The 19,445-nt window shown below is 40.6% G+C and overlaps 2 protein-coding genes across 5 annotated transcripts in view; both read right to left on the bottom strand.

The window, feature by feature from the left end:
- Positions 1-321: 321 nt before the first annotated feature.
- On the bottom strand, positions 322-9,799 carry TTC32 (tetratricopeptide repeat domain 32). Of its 2 annotated transcripts, XR_004971927.1 has the most exons (4): positions 9,358-9,799; positions 6,146-6,312; positions 5,216-5,409; positions 322-649 (listed from the first exon to the last, which is right to left on the bottom strand). XR_004971927.1 is itself a non-coding variant. In XM_036335271.1 (3 exons), exons 1-3 carry the CDS (start codon positions 9,507-9,509, stop codon positions 5,282-5,284), a joined length of 447 nt encoding a protein of 148 aa, XP_036191164.1. In that variant the 5' UTR covers positions 9,510-9,797; the 3' UTR covers positions 4,614-5,281. The 2 variants fall into 2 exon arrangements, 1 of the variants encoding a protein (XP_036191164.1); XM_036335271.1 differs by lacking the exon at positions 322-649 and having other exon boundaries at positions 4,614-5,409; positions 9,358-9,797.
- Positions 9,800-10,391: 592 nt separating this feature from the next.
- Positions 10,392-19,445, bottom strand: part of WDR35 (WD repeat domain 35) — a 43,564-nt gene continuing 34,510 nt past the window's right edge. Inside the window, exons 23-28 of one of the 3 annotated variants that reach the window (XM_036335268.1) lie at positions 18,789-18,899; positions 17,718-17,882; positions 16,480-16,620; positions 15,484-15,640; positions 13,731-13,971; positions 10,392-13,434 (exon numbers count right to left, since the gene is read on the bottom strand). In XM_036335268.1, coding sequence (XP_036191161.1) covers positions 13,284-13,434; positions 13,731-13,971; positions 15,484-15,640; positions 16,480-16,620; positions 17,718-17,882; positions 18,789-18,899 — 966 coding nt within the window. In that variant the 3' untranslated portion in view covers positions 10,392-13,283. Of the gene's footprint in view, positions 13,435-13,730; positions 14,340-15,483; positions 15,641-16,479; positions 16,621-17,717; positions 17,883-18,788; positions 18,900-19,445 lie in introns of those variants that run through there. The other 2 variants (XM_036335269.1, XM_036335270.1) reach the window with 2 other exon arrangements.

The following is a 19,445-nucleotide window of genomic DNA, read 5'->3' as shown; positions in this document are numbered from 1 at the left end:
CATAATCCTTGGGGTTCTTGTTTCTACTATTACAAAAATCATGTGCGCCTCATCTGGACAAAAGCCTACCTACCAGAGAAGCATCTATCAGAACGTCAAACCTCAGAGGGAAGGTAGGGGAGGGTGGGGGTAAGGGGAAGAGATCAACCAAAGGACTTGTATGCATGCATATAGGCCCAACCAATGGACACAGACACCAGGGGGGTGAGAGCATGTGTGTGTGTGGGGGGGGGGGGGGGCAATGGGGCAATGACACATATGTAATACCTTAATCAATAAAGAAAAGACGTTATAAAAAATAATAATAATAATGAATAAAAAAGCCTACCTACCAGTTGCGTGTCATCTCACAGAGCCTGGGCCCTAAACAAGAGCAAATAAAAAAATCGAAAGAAGACACAGCCCTGAGAATGAAACCGTCCCTGGTGGCTCCGTGAGGCTGGGCGCTGTCTGAAATCGGAAGGAGGGGAATCCTGCCTTTGCCTTATTTATAACTGTTGGATACTTTTCTTAACATAAGATACAAATTTACATATTGGCAGCTGTGGTTTTCAATTTTCCAAATGCACTTTGCTCTTCAGATTAATCTCCTTTTCACCATCTTTCGTGTCTGTTTTCAATCAGGAAGGAAAATGACGAACAAGCGATTCTGGAATTGCAATAATGTTCCATTATTAAAACGAAATAGATTTTAATGTTATGTTGATACTCACCTGGATGGGCACTAAAATGTTTATGGGCAATTTAAACTTGGCATCAGGGCCCCCAAAAAAGGGTCGTGTGTCGCTTCGAGTTGATGCCAGCCACAACAACAAAAATCTGTGGATACAACCTGTTTATATGGATTTGGGACATAGCTTCGGGCAAGTTCCTGCATTTCTTAGCCTCGGCTTCCTGTTCTGTGAAAAATAAGACTTCACTGCGCTGCTGACAGATCCAAACCCGGGTGCTACTTCTGCGCTCCTATTTCACTCTCACATGCAGAGTCACTGGCCAGCATTCCTGCTGTTGGGCTTCCTTGCAGGTCTCAGTGTTTGATCATTTGTCTTTCGCTATGTGGGTGTGTACTTTACCTTCTTGTGATTTTAAAAAGCATAAGCTATTTTTTAAATCTTACCAACTGCTTTGTTTTACCTCCAAAATTAAATCGTGTTTCTCGTCCTTCTTTCCTTTCTGTAACGAATGTGATGGTCTTCTGATGACCCCTAGCATTAGCTATGACTTTTAACAAATCTCTCCCCCACTCTGACTTGCTGCCATTTTTAACTGGAATCCGTCTCTCATAATTTACTGTCGCGTTTTTTTAGAAATACAGAAAACACCAAAACGTGAAATTATGTAGAAGCTGTAAAATTACACACTGAGCTCACATAGCCCACTGCTGATTAGTTCTTCACTTGCCTCTTGAAAAACTAAACCAGGTGTTTGTCAACAATTTGTTTTTATAAACAACCTGTTCATTCAAATACATTAAATAAATATGCCATAAGAAGAAATATTACAACGTCAGAGCTTCCGAGGGAGACGGAACACAAGTTTCTATTTCTAACCAGAGGTTCTCACAGGAATCAAACTACAGTGTGTGTGTGTGTGTGTGTGTGTGTGTGTGTGTGTGAGTGTGTGTGTGTGGTTGGGTGTTTTGAAGCACTCTCCCATTTAGCCTTTAATTTGCCTGAAATACCTTCATTAAATACAGTTTGCCTGCAGGAAGACTATGAGACCCATAAAGCTTAAAAAATACAGAAACTCTGAATATATTTAGAACCACTGAATTACACACTTTTAATGGATGAACTGTATATGTGAATTGTACCTCCATAAAGCTTTTTTAATGCTACAGAAAAAAAGAAAAAGACGGGTAAACACTCGTCATTAGAGTTGATGTGATTGCTGTAAACATCATCATTTCAAATTGCTGTTCCTTATGTAAAACTGTTTTCATTGCTCCCCTGATCTGCTTTTATGTCTGTGAAAGGTATTTGGGTGTCTCGGGCTAAACGGAATTCATCATTTTTTCCAATTAAAAAGTATTGGAAATACTTCTTCACTCAGTGACTTTTGACTCAGCGTAAGTATTTTCAGGGACAGGTTAAAGAATTAAGCAACAGATGGGTTTAATCGCTGGAAGCATAGAGTTGAGTTTGATGCGGAGATGAGTATCAGTGTTAATACTGAACTGACTTGCCCTGGGTGGCAGAGCTGAAATAGAGTCTGTCTGCTGAGAAAGACGTGAGCCTGCAAACGGGGAGGGGCCAAGAAGATGGATGGTGTAGGGAGGGTAGAGAGGCCAGTGAAAGACAGAAAAAAAACCTGGCAAGTTTTAGAAAAGGCAATTAGACCAGGACTAAAGCTGACTTGGAATGTAGTTTGCTATCTCACCTGCCGGACCATAGTTTGCTATCACAAAGTCAATCAACTGGCTTTACTCAGCTCCATATTTCAGGAAAGGAAAAAATAAAAACTGCACGCTGAAGAGTTAGGACTAATTTTCTAAGCTAAAAAGCAACTTAAAGCCACTTGGTCTCTCTTACCTTATTTTGTGGAAGATGAACCTTGTAATAAACCAGATAAATCTTGTTTTCGCAGAGAAAAACTGGAAAACAATGGACTTAGGGTGCTTTTCTACTAGAAAATGAAATGTGGGCAATCTGAACGCCAGCAAACTTAGAAGAATATCTTTAAGGCATATACCAAAGGTATTACTTGGTCAATCAGAAGTTTAGAATTGGAATGTGTAATGCCTAAAATTCTAAAGAAGATAAACGATGAAAACATTATTCTTTAGTTATTGCCAGTAACTTGAGACAAAAAATAACTTAAGAGAAAAAAAGTGTCTGGGTTCTAACCAGGAAGTGCTGACTGTGAACTTCACTAAATTGTTTTTTTCTGATAAAGGATGGAGAAACATTGAGTAACAAATTCAACAACCCAAATGAAATTTCTTGGGTTTTTGTTTTTTGTTTTTTCATATTATATCTGATCCTAGTCAGGAACAGGAAAAAGAGAATATGATCCAAGAAAAAATAGCTACAAAGCATTATTTAAGTATTTGATGTTCTGGGTAGAATGGCTTGAAGCTCCCCCAGGGTCTAGGAACCTTGCTTTTTATTTTATTTTTTTAATATGTTTTTAGTGAGCCCTAACCGGTTTGGCTCAGTGGGTAGAGCGTCGGCCTGTGAACTGAAAGGTCCCAGGTTCGATTCCGACTAACAGCATGTACGTTGGTTGCAGGCACATCCCCAGTAGGAGATGTGCAGGAGGCAGCTGATCAATGTTTCTCTCTCATTGAAGTTTCCAACTCTCTATCCCTCTCCCTTCCTCTCTGTGAAAAATCAATAAAATATATTTTTAAAAAAATATGTTTTTAGTGATTTCATAGAGGAAGGGAGAGGGAGAGAAGGATAGACACATCAATGATGAGAGAGAACCATTAATCGGCTGCCTTCTGCACGCTCCCTACTGTGGGGGATCAAACCCACAACCTGAGCATGTGCCTTGACCGAGAATCCAACCTTGACCTCCTGGTTCATAGGTCGATGCTCAACCACCAAGCCATGCCAGTCCGGCAGGATCTTACTTTTTAAATGAAAGTTTTCTTAAGGGGGGTTTTCCACATCTTAATGTAACCTTATACCTTCTTTTATAACAAATGGAAAGATAGATTCTATTGGAAAATGTGAATAATTCCAGAAATATTGAGACTTTTCGTTTCCTTTCAAACCTCGTTTCCTTTTAATATTCATCCACCTACAGCCCAAATTCTCCATGTATTTTGCCAGATGTTCTTTATTAACTACAAACTGGGTGATTATTTCTGCTTCATGAGATCCCTTAAACTCAAAAATAAAATAAAATGTAAAAAGTTCCAAGGCTGATCGATGGTGGTGATTGCAAGGAGAAAGCCACAGAAGTTCCTCTGCGCCTTTCTCCCAATTAAGCCACTTCCGCCCCTAAAGGCTTTCCACAGCAATAATAAACCAGTTTGTGAGATCCCAGGATGCAGGAGCGGCATCTTTGAAAACCAAACCTCAATGATAAAAACATTAAAAATGTAGATGGCAGGGCTGCCTTTGGCTTGCTCTCCCTTCAGCTTCCTCACACCCACTCGTTTGATGGCAGCGCCCAAATAAAACAGATTCTTTACAGCTTTACATTTACTAAGTGCTTCTGTCAGCTCCTCGCCTCCCCGTCCCCCTCCACCCCCTCCCAATTTAATCTGTGAAGAGTCTGAACAGTGTTTGACTTTTAGTAAGGGTTCAGTAAATGTTGATGATGACCATAGTACAGTCATTATCTGCAGACAGAAAATTATGTTCAATATTTAAATCCTAACCTACCTTATCAGTGATTTCTAGAGAAAGTCAGTGGAAGTTGAATTCTTTCAAACCCCAAATGATACATCTCTCTTTCTCGCTACATAAGATAGCTCTGTTCTCAAAGCTAATGCCATGGGGAGAACACGGGCATGGGACTCTTCTAGATTAAAAGAACTCAAAGAATGAAGGCCTGGGGTAGGGCAGGGGTGGGGAGAAAGAGAGCAAAGGTGGGGAAAATTGGGGACATCTGTAATACAGTCAACAATAAGAAAAAAAATTTTTTTAAGAACTCAAAGAGACATAACAAAACGCAATGTAATTCCAGATCCAGAAATAAAAATCTACACAGTACATTTTGGAAACAATTGGTAAAGTTAGAATTGAGGCCGGGTACGGATTATATTATAGAACTGTTCATTTTATTAGGTATTATAATGGCATTGTGGCTATAAAGGAGGATGTCTCTATTCTTAGAAGATGCAGGCTAAAATATTTAGTGGGAAAGCATTATGGTGTCTGCAACCTATTTTCAAATGGTTCAGCAAAAAGTTACATATTTAAATATAGAGAAAAAGCCAGTGTGAAAATTTTAACGACTGGTGAATCTAAAGAGTGTTTACTATTTTATACTTCAACTTTTCTATAGATATAAATTTTATAAAAATTGGGACTAAAAATATAGCAAAAAATTATTTTACTAAAAATATCACATTTATTTACATATTTTACTGTTAACACATATAATTATACATTGTTGTTACTTATTTATACTTTATAAAAAGCATACCTATTCAATATAAATACTTAATCTGAAATTAACTACCTTAAACCAACTACTTTTAGTGCTCATGTATAAAGCTTTTTATCTTAAATATAAATAAAAATCACTCAACACCTACTTTACACTAGAGACAGTGAGACGCCAGCTGTATGGATCATGAATTAATATTTCAAAGTTAAATTTTTCAATAGTTTCTTCTTTGTTTTTCTTCTTTGTCTAGCATAGTCTGCTTTAAGCTCAAAGTCGCATCTTGAAATCCAGGATTTAAGTCTAATACTTTCTTGAAATCTTCCAAGGCATCATCAAAGTATCCTGTACCAGAATCCAAAAAAAAAAAAAAAATGGGAGAGAGAAACAGCTGAGTATTTTCTTACATAATTCACAGCAAAGTTGGGATACACATGCTTTTATATTTATGAGCTTTCAACCCCTTCTACTGAAGAAATTTTTCCTCTTAATAATGATATAGGAATGTCTACACCAAAACAATTGTGTCTGCCCTTCTAGAACAATACTTCAATTTAGCTAGGGGTTTTACTTATTAAGATTTAACAGGTAAATAGCATAAACCATCATGAAATCTCAATGAAGTTATATCACCTGTTTTAGATAATTACAGTAAAATCAGGCAACAGGAAATATTCTTTTTAACCCTTTACAATAAGAACCAGTACCTTGATTCCAAGGATTTAAAACTCCTTCACTTTACCTCGTCTCGTGTGCCTTCAAAGATTTTAACTCAGAAAACTTTCGCAGGTGATCACCAGCATTACCCTCCATTCGCCTTTGGGGATGTTACAGGCACAAAGTAATGGGGTCGCCCTCCCTCTCCGCGCCCACGTCCAATTCCCACCCCAGCGTGCCGCTGTGGTCTATAATGCCTATTGGAAGCTTAAAATAAACTCAGAACGATCCCTCTGTTCCAGGCTCCAGACCTAAATTTGGCATCACTTCCAAGACTTAACGATCATTACATTCGTTTTACAACATGCAGGAGCTCTCAATTCAGCCAGTACAACTAAGGACCCCAGGAGAAGAAGAGTCTTACCCAGCCTATACAGTATCAGCCCTCGGTTGTAATAGGGAACTTCAAAATTGGGCTGGACTCCTATGGCCGACGTGTAGTCCTCCATGGCTTCGTAGAAATCAACCCTCAAGTACTTGATCTGCCCCCTGTTGTTATATGCAGTAGCCAAATCCTCAGGGCTGCATTCGCTTTAAACAAGAAGTTCACGTGAAAAACACCGAGTTACTAAATTCCTCCCAGCTCCCTCATTCTCTTTCGGGTTATTGTCAGACTTCATGGCCTACAGCTTGCAGCATCCCCTCTGAGAAACCAAGGGCACAGAAGGGAAAGCCTTCGGTGGGTCAGTTTGGTCTAAGCCCGTTGTCTGCATCAGCAGCGCTACATGGTCCATTGGAAAAGCACATTCATGTTGCGGTGTGCTCAAAGCCCCTATTCGCTGCCAACTTGTCTGGCTGAAATACGGTATCAGATTCACTGTTCGCTTTCTAAGCACGTGCCAGCAGGGCAAAGATGGCAGGTCAGACTCCAGCTGAGCGAGGGAGAGCCAGAGCTAGAGTTCGCTGTGAACATGTCGCAAAGCTCACCATCAACTTTACCCTCAAATGTTTAAGTGAACCCAGAACAGTGAGATCTGAAATCATTTCCACCGATAACGAGATAAAAGTTCACCCTAAGTGAAAAGTCAGCTCGCTGATCCCCAGGGCGTGCTTTCTGGGCAGAGAGCTGCCCTCCGAAGTGAACAGACATTCCGGAAAGGAAGCCCAGGCAGCCCTGAGCCACCAGCCCCACAGGTTACACAGCCCTCCCCTCCCTCACCCTCCAGCCCAAGGCCCTGCCGGACAAGTGTGCACAGAGAAACTCCTGGGCTCTGCTCTGCGTCAGAGATGCTTCTGTCTCCCTCTCTTTTTCCCCAAAGGGATTCTCAAATGTGAACCAACCAGGGAAGATACAGCCCAAACGCACCTGTCGTTTCTTTGCTATATAGGCCTCAGAACATATTTGTGGCTGTCGGTGTTATTAAAAGTTACTTCCCTTCATCTTGATCCTGGAAATGTGAGACAGTTACTGGAACTACTGCTGCTCACAGCCTAGAGGTCTCCGTCGAGTCTAAGTTTGCTAGCCATGGAGTGGAACTACCGCAATTTTAGAAAATGTCTGTTTTGCCTGGCTGACGTGGGGCAGTGGTTGAGCCTCAGCCATGAATCAGGAGGTCACAGTTGTGGGCTCGACCCCCAATAGGGGGCGTGCAGGAGGCAGCCGATCAATGAGATCAAAGATTCTCTGTCATCATTGATGTTTCTCTCTCCCTCTCCCCTCCTCTCTCTGAAATAAAAAACATATAAACATATTTTTAAAAATATTTTAAAAAAGAAAATGTCTGTTTCTATGAGCTATGACTGAAAGGGACTTCTGGATGCTATGAGCACCATTGCACAAGCGGACATACTCCCTTCATCTATTGTACTAGGTGAGCTGCTACCCCGTAAAGAGTTTTAAGAAAAGAGCAGCCTCAGGAGTCCAGTAAGGTTTTAGTCATTAAATTTCCAAGCTTCAAAGCTTTGTTATAAATTTAATATATTCAGAGGATCATAGACTGTTTGATTCAGAATTAGATCTCAGTACAACAAATACTAAAAGCCTACTTTTCATGTGAAAGTTGTTTCATATTTTAAAGATATGGGCTAATAGTTAGAGCCCCAAATTTTTTCTGTAATATTGAGATTTTTATAATAACAGTATTTATGGTAATGTCATTGAACCAGATTACATAATCCAAATGTGGATGTTTAGCATTCGCTAACTTTAGCAAAGAAAAAAACATTTGGAAATTGGGTTATGGCTAAGGCTATATATACTTTTGGGTATGGAGAGAAATACAAAGTTTGCAAATACTATTTCAAAATGCTTCAGTGACCCAGTATTTTTCTAATAATTTTAAACTCTAAAAGATACATGTAAAGGAAAACGCTGAAGAATTCCGTTTCAATCCAGAGCTCCTAGAAGAACTGCAGAACTGTAAGGAAAGGGAAGATTCATTTCACAGATGAGAAACTGAGGCCGAGAGAAGGCACAAGCTATGCGGCGGCGCCAGGGCTGGAATTCAGGCGCACGGAGCTCCCTTCTACTAAGCCATGCAGACTTTCTTTCTGAAACTGGCAAAGGGGCAGAAATGCTGTTTGCTACAGCTGCACACGGTGCCCTCAGGCGGAGCTGTGCCAAGGAGGAAGAGAAACAGGACTGGAGGGCATCGAGGTGCCTGCTGCTGGGTGAATACTCTTTGAAACCTACTAGGTAAGCCAGAGCTGTGCCTCTCCCTCTGGACGGAAAAGCCTCAGTCCTATTGGTCTGAATGGGATTTCCGGGACCTGCAGACACCCAGCGCAGCAGGCAGTTCAGTGCAGGCCTCTGCGCCCTGACGTGCAGTTTTGCATGAGAGGCCCGTGTGCAGGAATGGCTGCTCGGCTGTTGCTTTTACGTCTGAACCCAATTGGCCACCAGGAGCCCTTCTTAGTAGGTGTCTTCTTTCTGAGGGATTGCAAAAAAAAAGGGGGGGGGGGAGCCCTAATGTGCACCCTGGCTTGAACCATCTGCAGAAAACCAACAACCAAAAAAAAAAAACTTTATTGACCCATCAGGAAAGCTCCAACCTTTACTGGGCATTTGCTATGAAGGAACTAGTGATAAAGATATTGCGGTTATGTCTTCTTAAGAATCCTTAACACTTAAGAGATGCATTTGAAACACCCACAGATACAGAACATGAGGTCTGGGCGCAGGGATGGCACGGAAGCCGAACCGTGACGACCGGGAGGGTCATTGTACTGTACTTATATTTACACTTTTGTCCCGGCACGTGAGAAACCACTGCCTTGCTGTGACGCTGTGGCTGGGGTGCTCGCAGAGCCCTCACCGGGTCCCGGGATCCGCTGTTAAAGGACGGGTGGAAAAGCGCTTTCCGCTCGGAGTCCCGAGGGGGAGGACCGAGAGAGGGGGACGTCCCGGGTGAGGACGGGCCGACGCTCCGGTGTCCCGTCACCCTCCAGGGCGCCCCACGGCGACGGCCAGGGGTCGCACTCCCGGACGCTCCCTCCCGCCTTCCGGAGAAAACGAGCACCTGCCCCGCGTCCCCGCAGCTCAGTCGGCCCTGGAGCTCAGGGGCGAGCAGAGCGGCTGCGCGGCCCCGGCGCCCACCTCGCGAGGACGCCGCCGACCCCACGTCTCGCGATAGTTACCTCCCGGGCGGCGCTCCCGCGGAAGCTGCGCAGGCGCACTGGCGAATATAAGCGGAGTACAGCGCCTCGGCCTCCGCGTACTCGCCCTTCTCGAAGTGGGCCTGGGCGAGGCCTAGGGTTGCGCGGCTTCCCTGCCCCTGCGGCCCCGACATCGCGGTCGGAGGTCTGGCCTTCGGGATGGAAAGAGGGCTGATTTCAGGGGCGGAACCGCAAAGCCACTTCCGGACCCGGAGTTTACCCTCCGCGCTAGCCCGGGCGGAGCGCGCAGACTGCCGGGAGAGCTGGGACCGGCCCTGGGAAGGGCAGGTCCTTCGTTACTGTTAGTCCTGCCGGCCTCGGTCCCCAGGAAAGTGATAGATCGAACTGGCTCCCAACCCCGTGGCCCAATGCTGCGAGCAGCTTGCCCTTTGTTACAATGGGGGGGAGGGGAGCATGCCGGAAGCGGAAGAGACCTGGGTTGTTTTATGAATGGGGAAGTGCAGCACCTATCAGCGTCTACCCGAGCAAGACACCCCAGTTCCGAGCAGCCTCTGGTTAACCCCGAGACTGATGGAATCCCACTCAGTTGTCCCATGGTCCAGCGTCCCAATTCAAACTGTTTATTAGCTCCAAGACCATAGATTGTAAACTTATCAACCCTTTTGAACCTTGGGAATAGTATAAAGATTAATGAAATAGTAATTCCGTGTCAACGGTCTGTGGTCTATGATGTTACTTTACATTCCTTGGCTTTTTATGCCAAAAGGAAACCCATATAGAAATTTAAGTATGTTTAATTCAAGTAAAAATTATGTAAAATGAACAATCCAGAGGAAATAAAAAAAAAAACATTCCATGTGCAATCACATCAAAAAGAATGAAATACTTAGGAATTAACCAAGGAGGTAAAAGACTTCCTACAATGAAACGTTGCAGAAAGTAAAGACATAAATAGAAAGACTTCCCATGTTCGTGGATTGTAAAGCAATATTTTACTAGTAAATATGCCATCACAGATTCACTGGAATCCCTCAAAACCCCAATGATGCTTTTACAGAAATAGAAAAATCCATTCTAAATCCATATGGAATTTCAGGGGATCCCACGTAGCCAAAACAATCTTGAAAAAGAACAAAGTTGAAGGACTCATGCTTCCTGATTTAAAATCTTCTACAAAGCTACTACAGTGATCAAAATAGGGTGGCACTGGCATACAGCAGTCTTCTCAATAAATGGTGCTGGGAAAACTGAGTATCTGCATGCAAAAGAATGCAGTTGGATCCTAACCTAACACCATATTTAAAAATTAACTCAAGATGGATTAACAACCTAAATATAGGAGCTGAAAATACAAAATTCTTAGATGAAAACAAGACAAAAACCCTCGGATATGACACCAGTGGCACAGACAACAAAAGGAAAAATAAATTGGACTTCATGGAAATTAGAAACTTTTGTACAATAAAAAGGCTATCAGCAGAGTAAAAAGACAACCCCGAGAAGGGAGAAAATATCTCGAATCATGTATCTGATAAGAGTGGGGGATGCAGAGATGAAGATTCTGGGGGGCAGGCTGGCTGGTGTGTCCACCTACTCATAGAACACACTCGGGATTCTGACATGGTGTCCCCATCACACGAGAAGCTCTGGTCTACAGGACACTAAAGGGTCATGCCCTGTGACCGGTGCTGGGGCCAGGTTCAGTGGCTATCCCTCCAACTCATGCCCGTCTTCCATAGAGTCCACCTACACGGGTACTTGGCCTGCAGAGTGGCATCATCAAGCCTTCCTTCCCTCTGCCAGCTCACCCAGAGATACAACTAAAACAGGATGATCTGCTGACAGTGTTATGCTTGCTGCAGCCCCATGCTGTCAACTGCCACAGGAAGTGTGGCCACACCAACAACCTGTGCCCCACAAAGAAAGTCAAATCAGGCTCCTCCTTCCCCACAGGGTGGCCGCCTACCTGAGCCTCCCGGGCCCTGGGGCCTCAATAAAACTTCCATTTTGTTAACTGGAGCAGCAAAAAATGAAATAATTTTTTAAAAACAACACACACATATTCATACATATACACACAGGTAAACATGTATTTCCATAATATATATGGAGCACATCTAAAACTCAACTTTTCCGAAGTTGATGTACTGTTTTGCATTTCCACCAGCAACATATAAGGGTTTCAATTGCTCCGTATCCTCACCAGCACTTGTCAATTTTAAATAGTATAGTGATTATTTTTAAACTGAATTGAGAAAATAATAAGAATACACAGAAGGGGGCAGCATAATATTGCTATTTGCATTTTAGAAACTCAGTAGTAATATCTTGGAGCTATATCATCATCAAATTAAATACTCCTGATTTTCTCTTAAAAGTCTAGTAACATAATTGTCCCCTCCCCCCCATTTCTAAATGAGAACTCTGTGTGGCTTCTAAGGAGTACTGCACTCTAACCTGACATCTGCCTAGTACCCTAATAGGCGGTGGTGGTCATAGTTTCTCCTGTTTGGCAGCAAAAGCGATATTATACATGCATTAGGCCTCCAGACCCTTCCTTCCCTTATCCACTCTGCAGCCCAACAGCCTCCTAACCAACCCCCACGAAAATATTTAAACAAATACCATGTTATCCATAAGTTCTAAATAAAGGAAACTTAAGATAACTCATTTTTTTTACTTTAATATTTATTATTTTCATATTATTTCACTTAATGCCACATAAAACCAAAGATATCAGCCCCTGAAATACAAAAATATAATTTCAAAGTGTACTTTAGAAAAAAATGTCTAATACAGTCGTACTCGTGCTTGACAGCAGGCGGGTCGACAATGCTATGTTGCTTTTGGGCACAGTGCCTACTTGTTTAGCTTCATCAGTAGGTTCTGTCATCTCAGTACATTGGCTTACCATGCGACTTTGAACTTCACATAGTTCAGACCAAGTTATATGATAAAGCATTACTTAAAGGGACTTATTACAAGAACAGAACATAACTGTTTCCTATACTATCTTTAATATACTACCTCTATCCAACTTCTCTCCAAGTATTTGTCATATATAGACAATTTTGTTCCCTGTGCCCCTTTCACCATGGGAGAGTTTGTTGTTGTTATCCTGAAAAAATCCTTCATGTTGAATAAAACCAGTTGGGTCAACTCATGCTGTGGGCCTTCCTCTAGTACCTACCACTTTCAAGACAGACAAGGTCCCCAAAACATGGCTGATCACTAAAACTTTCACAGCTATAAATCCCAAACAACATAATTAAGTCTACAAGAGGTTATTTAGAGATGTTGGTTTCTATATTAAACTGAACAGGAAGTAGAGACAGCCACTCAGGCTCTATCTGAAATAATGAACTGGAGGAAAAATTCTAGCGCTCAGGCATGGTTGAACTAGTAGCAAGTGAGAAGGCCCAAAAGAGAGTCCCCAATAGATGTGTTAGGAAAGGCTTGAGGAGTCAATAGCTGATTTTGGGCTTGAAGCAAATTGTTTAACCTCCTCTGGTACAACTTTGCCCCGCTCTCATGTTGCCTCTGTGCCCTCGCCAAGACTTTTCTGTGACTTAGTAATCTTGACACTATGAGAAAAAAATTTGTTATTCAGAATATTTCCATAGTATCATGTAACCAACCACAAGATAGATAGATAGATGGACAGACATGAAATAAGGTTGACTTCCATATGTTTCATATGACAATCAGCATCATTATTTCATAGTCATAATTTAACACAAAATTATATACATAATATGTACATGTGTATATAATATAGATATTATATATATGCGTAATTTATATATAATTTTATGTCAAAATACAACTATGAAATAAAGATGCTGATTTTCATATAAAGTGTATGGAAGTCAACCTTATTATGTACACCGTGATAGCTATGCATATATGCTCCTATGTGTTACAGTCACACACGACTCGTCGTTCCTTTATGCCACTGAGCTGTGGCATAAGGGACAGAAGCTGTAGTTACTGATCTCCTGAGCCAGCACGCAGTGCTTGCACACACTGCACATCCAGAACTGGTACTCGGTGATGGGGCTGCCGGTGGCAACGCATGTTGGCAGTTTCCCTTTCCCTCTGTGAACATAAGAGGAAGAACAAATCATTATATTTCACAGCTTCTAATTACTTAAAACTTTATGACAGTTAAAAACTGAGGAATAAAAAAGATTTCAAGGTAAACTTAAAAACTTTTCTTACAATGAGAAAATAAAGCATTAATATACTTCTAAGACTAAATAATATAGGGTGTAATGTTAAGGGAACCTACTTCAAAACGGAGTGCTTTAACTACTGTATCACACTACTATACATATAGAAATCCAAACTTCTGAAAAGGGAGAATGACACTTACTAACTACAACTAGCCTTACCCTTTAAGAAGGTTGTCCAATTCCGATTTTCTATTGTCTTTTGGCGTATGTTTGGTGAAGATTTCTATGGCAAGGTCTTCATATTGCTGTTTCTGCTCGGGACTGAGGCTCTCTAACGATTCTAGTTTAATAAAAGCTTTTGAACAAGTCCCAAAGGCTTCACAGGCACAAGCGCAGAGCGCCAGCAGAGAGTAGATCTCCACGGCGGGGATAATGTCTTCATAGTCTCGCAGGTGAAGAGCTGGGGAAGAAAGAACAATGTGGACTTTGCAAAGCAATTCTGATGGTGCCTGGGAAAGAATCTGTGCTGCGCTTAGTTTACCCCACATGAGCTTCAGCACAGTGAAAGGAAACAATGGCGGGAGGTCGGAGCACTGGCCGGAAGAAGCACGCTACGTGATCAGGGTCCGAACGCCAGCTGGCAGCTCCGGTCCTGGAAATAGAGACTGGTGATCTGAGGGTGTGATGTGCTGCTGGTGATAGGAGCAGCAGCCTGGTGACTTCACAGTGGCCCAACCAAGATGCTACAGGGAGGCCGGGTGGATGGTGACATTCTACAGTACTGTCGTGGCCCATCTGAAAGCACTATGGTTCAGTCATTCATATGTCCTGGTTTATAAGAAAATTCTCTTATCTATGCTCTTTTGGAATTAATATATCATCATGCATGTAAATAATCTATACATTACAGTACATAAATACAATGGCATGTTACACAACTACTAAAAATAGTCACATAGCTCTCTTTACCAACATGGAAAGATAACTGCAATATACTGTTGAAGGTAGAAAGCAAGGCCCTGAACAACATATATTGTATTGATTTTTTTTCCAATAAAACTATATACAAACAGCAACTTTATGGGTAAGGAGAAATGTCGAAAAGGGCCCTAGCTGGTTTGGCTCAGTGGATAGAGCCTCAGCCTGCGGACTTAAGGGTCCTGGTTCAATTCCAGTCAAGGGCACATGCCTGGGTTGCGGGCTCGATCCCCAGTAGGGGCATCCAGGAGGCAGCTAATCAATGATTCTCTCTCATCATTGATTTTCTATCTCTCTCTCCTTCTCCCTTCCTCTCTGAAATCAATAAAAAAATATATTTTAAAAAATGTGAAAAAGGAAGTTCACCCAAATGTTGGAAATGACTATTTGTGAGTTATAAAATTTTACTTTTATCTTTGAATTTATCTTTTATCTTTTTGTTTCAGTTGAAATTGTTATATAAGTATTTTTATTTTAAAAAGTTAAATGCTATAGAAATCTATCTACTAATATAAAAATATTTTAAAACATATTACTGTTTTTAAAAAGTACACAAAAGTATGATCTGCTATACTCCCATATTGTAGAAAAACAAATTTACTTACTTAAATATATTTATTTCATGTAATATATTGTATTATATAGATGATAGATTATAAATATTTATATAATATGTATATACACACACACATACAAAAAGACATGGCAATTAAGTGTTTTCTTTGACTGAATAGAATAGTTAATGCTACAAATATTCTTTTTGCTTATCTCAAACTTCTTGTTTTTCTGTGAATTGTACATATTGCTTTCTATATTTTTTGTTTTAAAAAATAAAAAGAACATCAAAAAGGGGAATGCACAAACACATTATAGATAGCAAATCTCAAACATAAGAAAATAAATCCATCGGAAAAAAGGTGTTATTGAAATTACTATAAGGCCCTTCCTATTCAGCTTATAATTTTAGACCCCGCCCATTAGGGAACAGGCCCACCTGTCTTCAGTGCACTGTCCGCATAGCCCTCATAGAGCTGCCTCTGCGCCAGGATGAAGAAGTGGTAGGCCTCGGCGCCCCGCCAGGCATTATCTGTGAGCCGACTGGTTGTGGACAGCACCTCTTCCTCCAGCAAACCAGCCAGCGCCGAAGTGGCCTGCAAGTGAAGCACACGATTCCCTCAGCACAGCCACAACAACGGCCCCCCCCAGAAGATAACTACATTCCAATCTCTAAATTAGCAGATTTATCATTACAAAACTGTCATTGCAGACTTAATTTCTTCATTATAATTCATGTTTTAGCAAACTGTGTGATCAAATTTTCTTCAGCTTTACCGAGGTATAATTTAAATAAATATAAGAGTTAAAGTATACATTGTGGTGACTTGCTATACATATACATTGTGAAAGGATTGATCTAATTTTAAAACAGAATTGATTAAACTTTAATAAGAGATTCATTTGCATATTAAAATAATATACATAACCTAGAAAATTTTTAGGACTCACAGATTAGAAAGGATTTTCTAAGTAAGGAATTAAAGCAGATTGTAGATTAGTCTTATAGTAAAAATAGTTTTCCAATATTTCCAAATAAAAATTTCTAACATTTGAGTACTAATTCCATATCTGTCATTCCTTTCCTCATATCATTTAAGGAAATAAATGCAAATAGGCAAATTAAACGGCCTGTCCAAAAAGAGAAGTTTGATTGTTTTTTGTTTGTTTGTTTTTAAATATATTCTATTGATTTTTTACAGAGAGGAAGGGAGAGGGATAGAGAGCTAGAAACATCGATGAGAGAGAAACATCAACCAGCTGCCTCCTGCACACCTCCTACTGGGGATGTGCCCACAACCAAGGTACATGCCCTTGACCGGAATCGAACCTGGGACCCTTCAGTCCGCAGGACGACGCTCTATACACTGAGCCAAACCGGTTTGGCTGTTTTTTCTTTAAACACTTCGGATGAGTTATATAAGGGTCTGCTTACCTCCGAACTCTTTCCTTTAACTTTTCCTCGCTGAGCGTTTTTCATCTGCTCGTGGTACTGCTCTATCAATAAGGCTGACAGTACATACAGCTTCTTGACACACAAAGGTTTCGTTCTTTTCTTCGCCTCTTCATCAGCAATCTTTAAGTATTTAAAGAATTGAGGGAAGATATTGCTCAATCTATATTTGTACAGATATAATCACCTCAAATTTAATTCTCTTAAAAAAGGAGGAAAGTCAGTAGGATGGAATATAAATATCCCTCATTTTAAATATTTTTAAACCCACTTTCTTTTCCTTAGTACTGATAAGTACTTAGTTCCTTCTTAGTATTTAACCCTTGAAGTTATAACTTAGAAGATTCTTAGAAAATAACAGATGTCAAGTCAGAATGAAGAAAGCATTCAAGGAATGGGTAATATTTTCCATAACAGATTTTTTTCTTTTTCTTTTTTAATATGTTTATTGATTTCATAGAGAAAGGGAGAGGGAGAGAGAGAGAGAGAAACATAAATGATGAGAGAGAATCATTGATCGCCTTCCTCCTGCACGCCCCCTACTGGGGATCAAGCCCACAACCCGGGTATGTGCCCTTGACCGGAATCAAACCCGTGACCTTTCAATCCACAGGGCAATGTTCTATCCACTGGGCCAAACCAGCTAGGGCACAAAGAAATTTTTTAAATAATGTTTTAAGTGCACAGAGATTAAATGGCTTTAATGGTAGGTATATCATGTTAAATTCAGAAATTTCTATTTAAACAATTCTGAGGGAAATTTTTCATTTTTTCATTAAAGCAAATGTGAAAAGAATAGAATGTAAAATGTGCATACACTCATACCGTACTACTCACCTTCCTGCCAAATGCATATTATGAAACGTGTAATGTCTTTAAGACGTGCGCATTTTAAGGGACCCAAAATTCTATTGTCAACAGGACTTAATTCCCAGTTAAGGGAAATTGTACTTTGTGGTCCCTAAAAATCCTATAATTCTTTAATGTCAGTATTAAATAAACACATAATTGTTTAGGTAGCAATAAGATGCTAATATTAATAAATAGCCTGTTAGTAAAGGTAATAATAAGATAACACATTGTTATAGTAGTGATAAAACCAGAGGTATTTTGCTACAACAAATATTTGTTTCCAAACAAATTCGAAAATGTGTTCTTTAACATCTAAGAAAACACTGGTAACTAGAACAAACCAAATACCAACAATAAATATTACATACCTTAAACATCAATTTAGCAGCATCATAAAAGTAATTGGCTTTCCGATAGAGTTCGATGGCATCAAGAGTTTTATTCTTTTCCAATAAGTGAGCTGCATACCTCGCTAACAGGGATCCAATTTCTTTCATATTATGATTTTTAGCCAATTCAACAGCTTTGTTCCACTAGGAGAAAAAAATACACCGTTCAGTTACCTCAGCACTTATAGTCACATATCACAGACTTCACACAATAAATCTTCAAGTTTATAATAATAATGCTGTATTAAAATTAAAATGGTATCTATTTTTTAAATCACTTAAAATAAAAGCAATTATAAGTTTTACAAATAAAACATGCATCAAAATGATGACATGATCTAAGACTTTGCGTTGCTTAAGAAGTACATCCGAAAAGGAAAGCTTCAAAGTGGATAATCACATTAATCTTAAAATTCTAACTCTGCTCAAAGTATGAGAGAGAAAAAGATGTGTATAGTAGATCAAAATACACAATTTCAGTTAAGAAAATATCCTATCAGCTATAACATTCGAAAGATATTTTTTATAAAACAAATGAAGCTTTATAAAATACTTTGGGAAAATACTTAAAAGAATGCAGCGATAGTGAACAATGTCAACAACAATTCGGTACTTCAATTTTAGTTAAGTTCCAGCTCTTTAAAATATCAAGTATACATTTTCTTTAAAGGCAAAAGAATATAGATTTGCCAAAAGAAATATTAAGAAAGTAACTCAATCCTTTCCTCTTGCAATAATCGTTACCTAGTCCTTCTATGGAAACAAAACCCAATCCTAATAAAATGCAGAAAATTATGAAATTGCTTCCAGATAAAAACCTGCCAGACTAAAGCGCAGGGTTACTTCCTGTTCCCATACTGAGCTAGTTTTGACTGCGTCAGCCTTAATGGTGGCGCTTCAAGAGGTGAGGGAAGGCCAACCTTTTCTTAGTCCTCAACTAAGTCAGAGACGTCCTGTCTCCTGTCACTACTTTCATCCCAAGCTCTCCGACCCTTATTTGGCCACAGTTTCTAAAGGACGACCGCGGTCACTTAACTTCCAGTTCCTTACTTGGTTGAGATGCACACAGGTATCTACTGCTGCCTTTGGTTGATTACATTTCAAAAATGCAGTCACTGCTTGTTCACACATTCCAACTCTCACAAACATTTGTGCTATTTCCTGTAAGGACAAAACAATACTCTCAGATGTCACAGACGAAGGAAATCACTTCTACTTGAACTTACAAGACTCCCTGGGAACATGTGCGTATTAAATGGACTGGTGGTTACAGTAATTTTGCATTTAAACAGACAGAGGGACAGAGGCCACCAACCAGCACGGATGCTAACCATCACCCTCTAGAAACCCGTGCTCCCCGGCTCCCACCGGGATCTGAGTTTTAACCAGGACCTGAAGACACTGACTCTTTTCTTCCTCAGGTTAGAAGCTAGTTTACAGACACACCAACCAAGCAAACCCCACACTCGTGGTAAGCAAAGCCTTTGGGCATATGGTATCATCAAAGGTAACTGTTAATTTGAGGCTTACGGGAACTCTCATTCACAGAGTCCCCAATGTCCCTATAAAGAATGCCCCACAAGCTGGCCATTCATCGGGTCAGGACGCTGGACCCGACACAGCTCCCTCAGAGGGCGGTGGCAGGAGAGAAACCACACGAAAAACATCCCACCTACGGGGCTGGACTTCCCATTTCCAGAATATTTT

Source organism: Myotis myotis, unplaced genomic scaffold (genome assembly GCF_014108235.1).
Source record: "Myotis myotis isolate mMyoMyo1 unplaced genomic scaffold, mMyoMyo1.p scaffold_m19_p_14, whole genome shotgun sequence".
Lineage (NCBI taxonomy): Eukaryota > Metazoa > Chordata > Mammalia > Chiroptera > Vespertilionidae > Myotis > Myotis myotis.
This window is presented reverse-complemented; position numbering and strand designations above follow the sequence as displayed.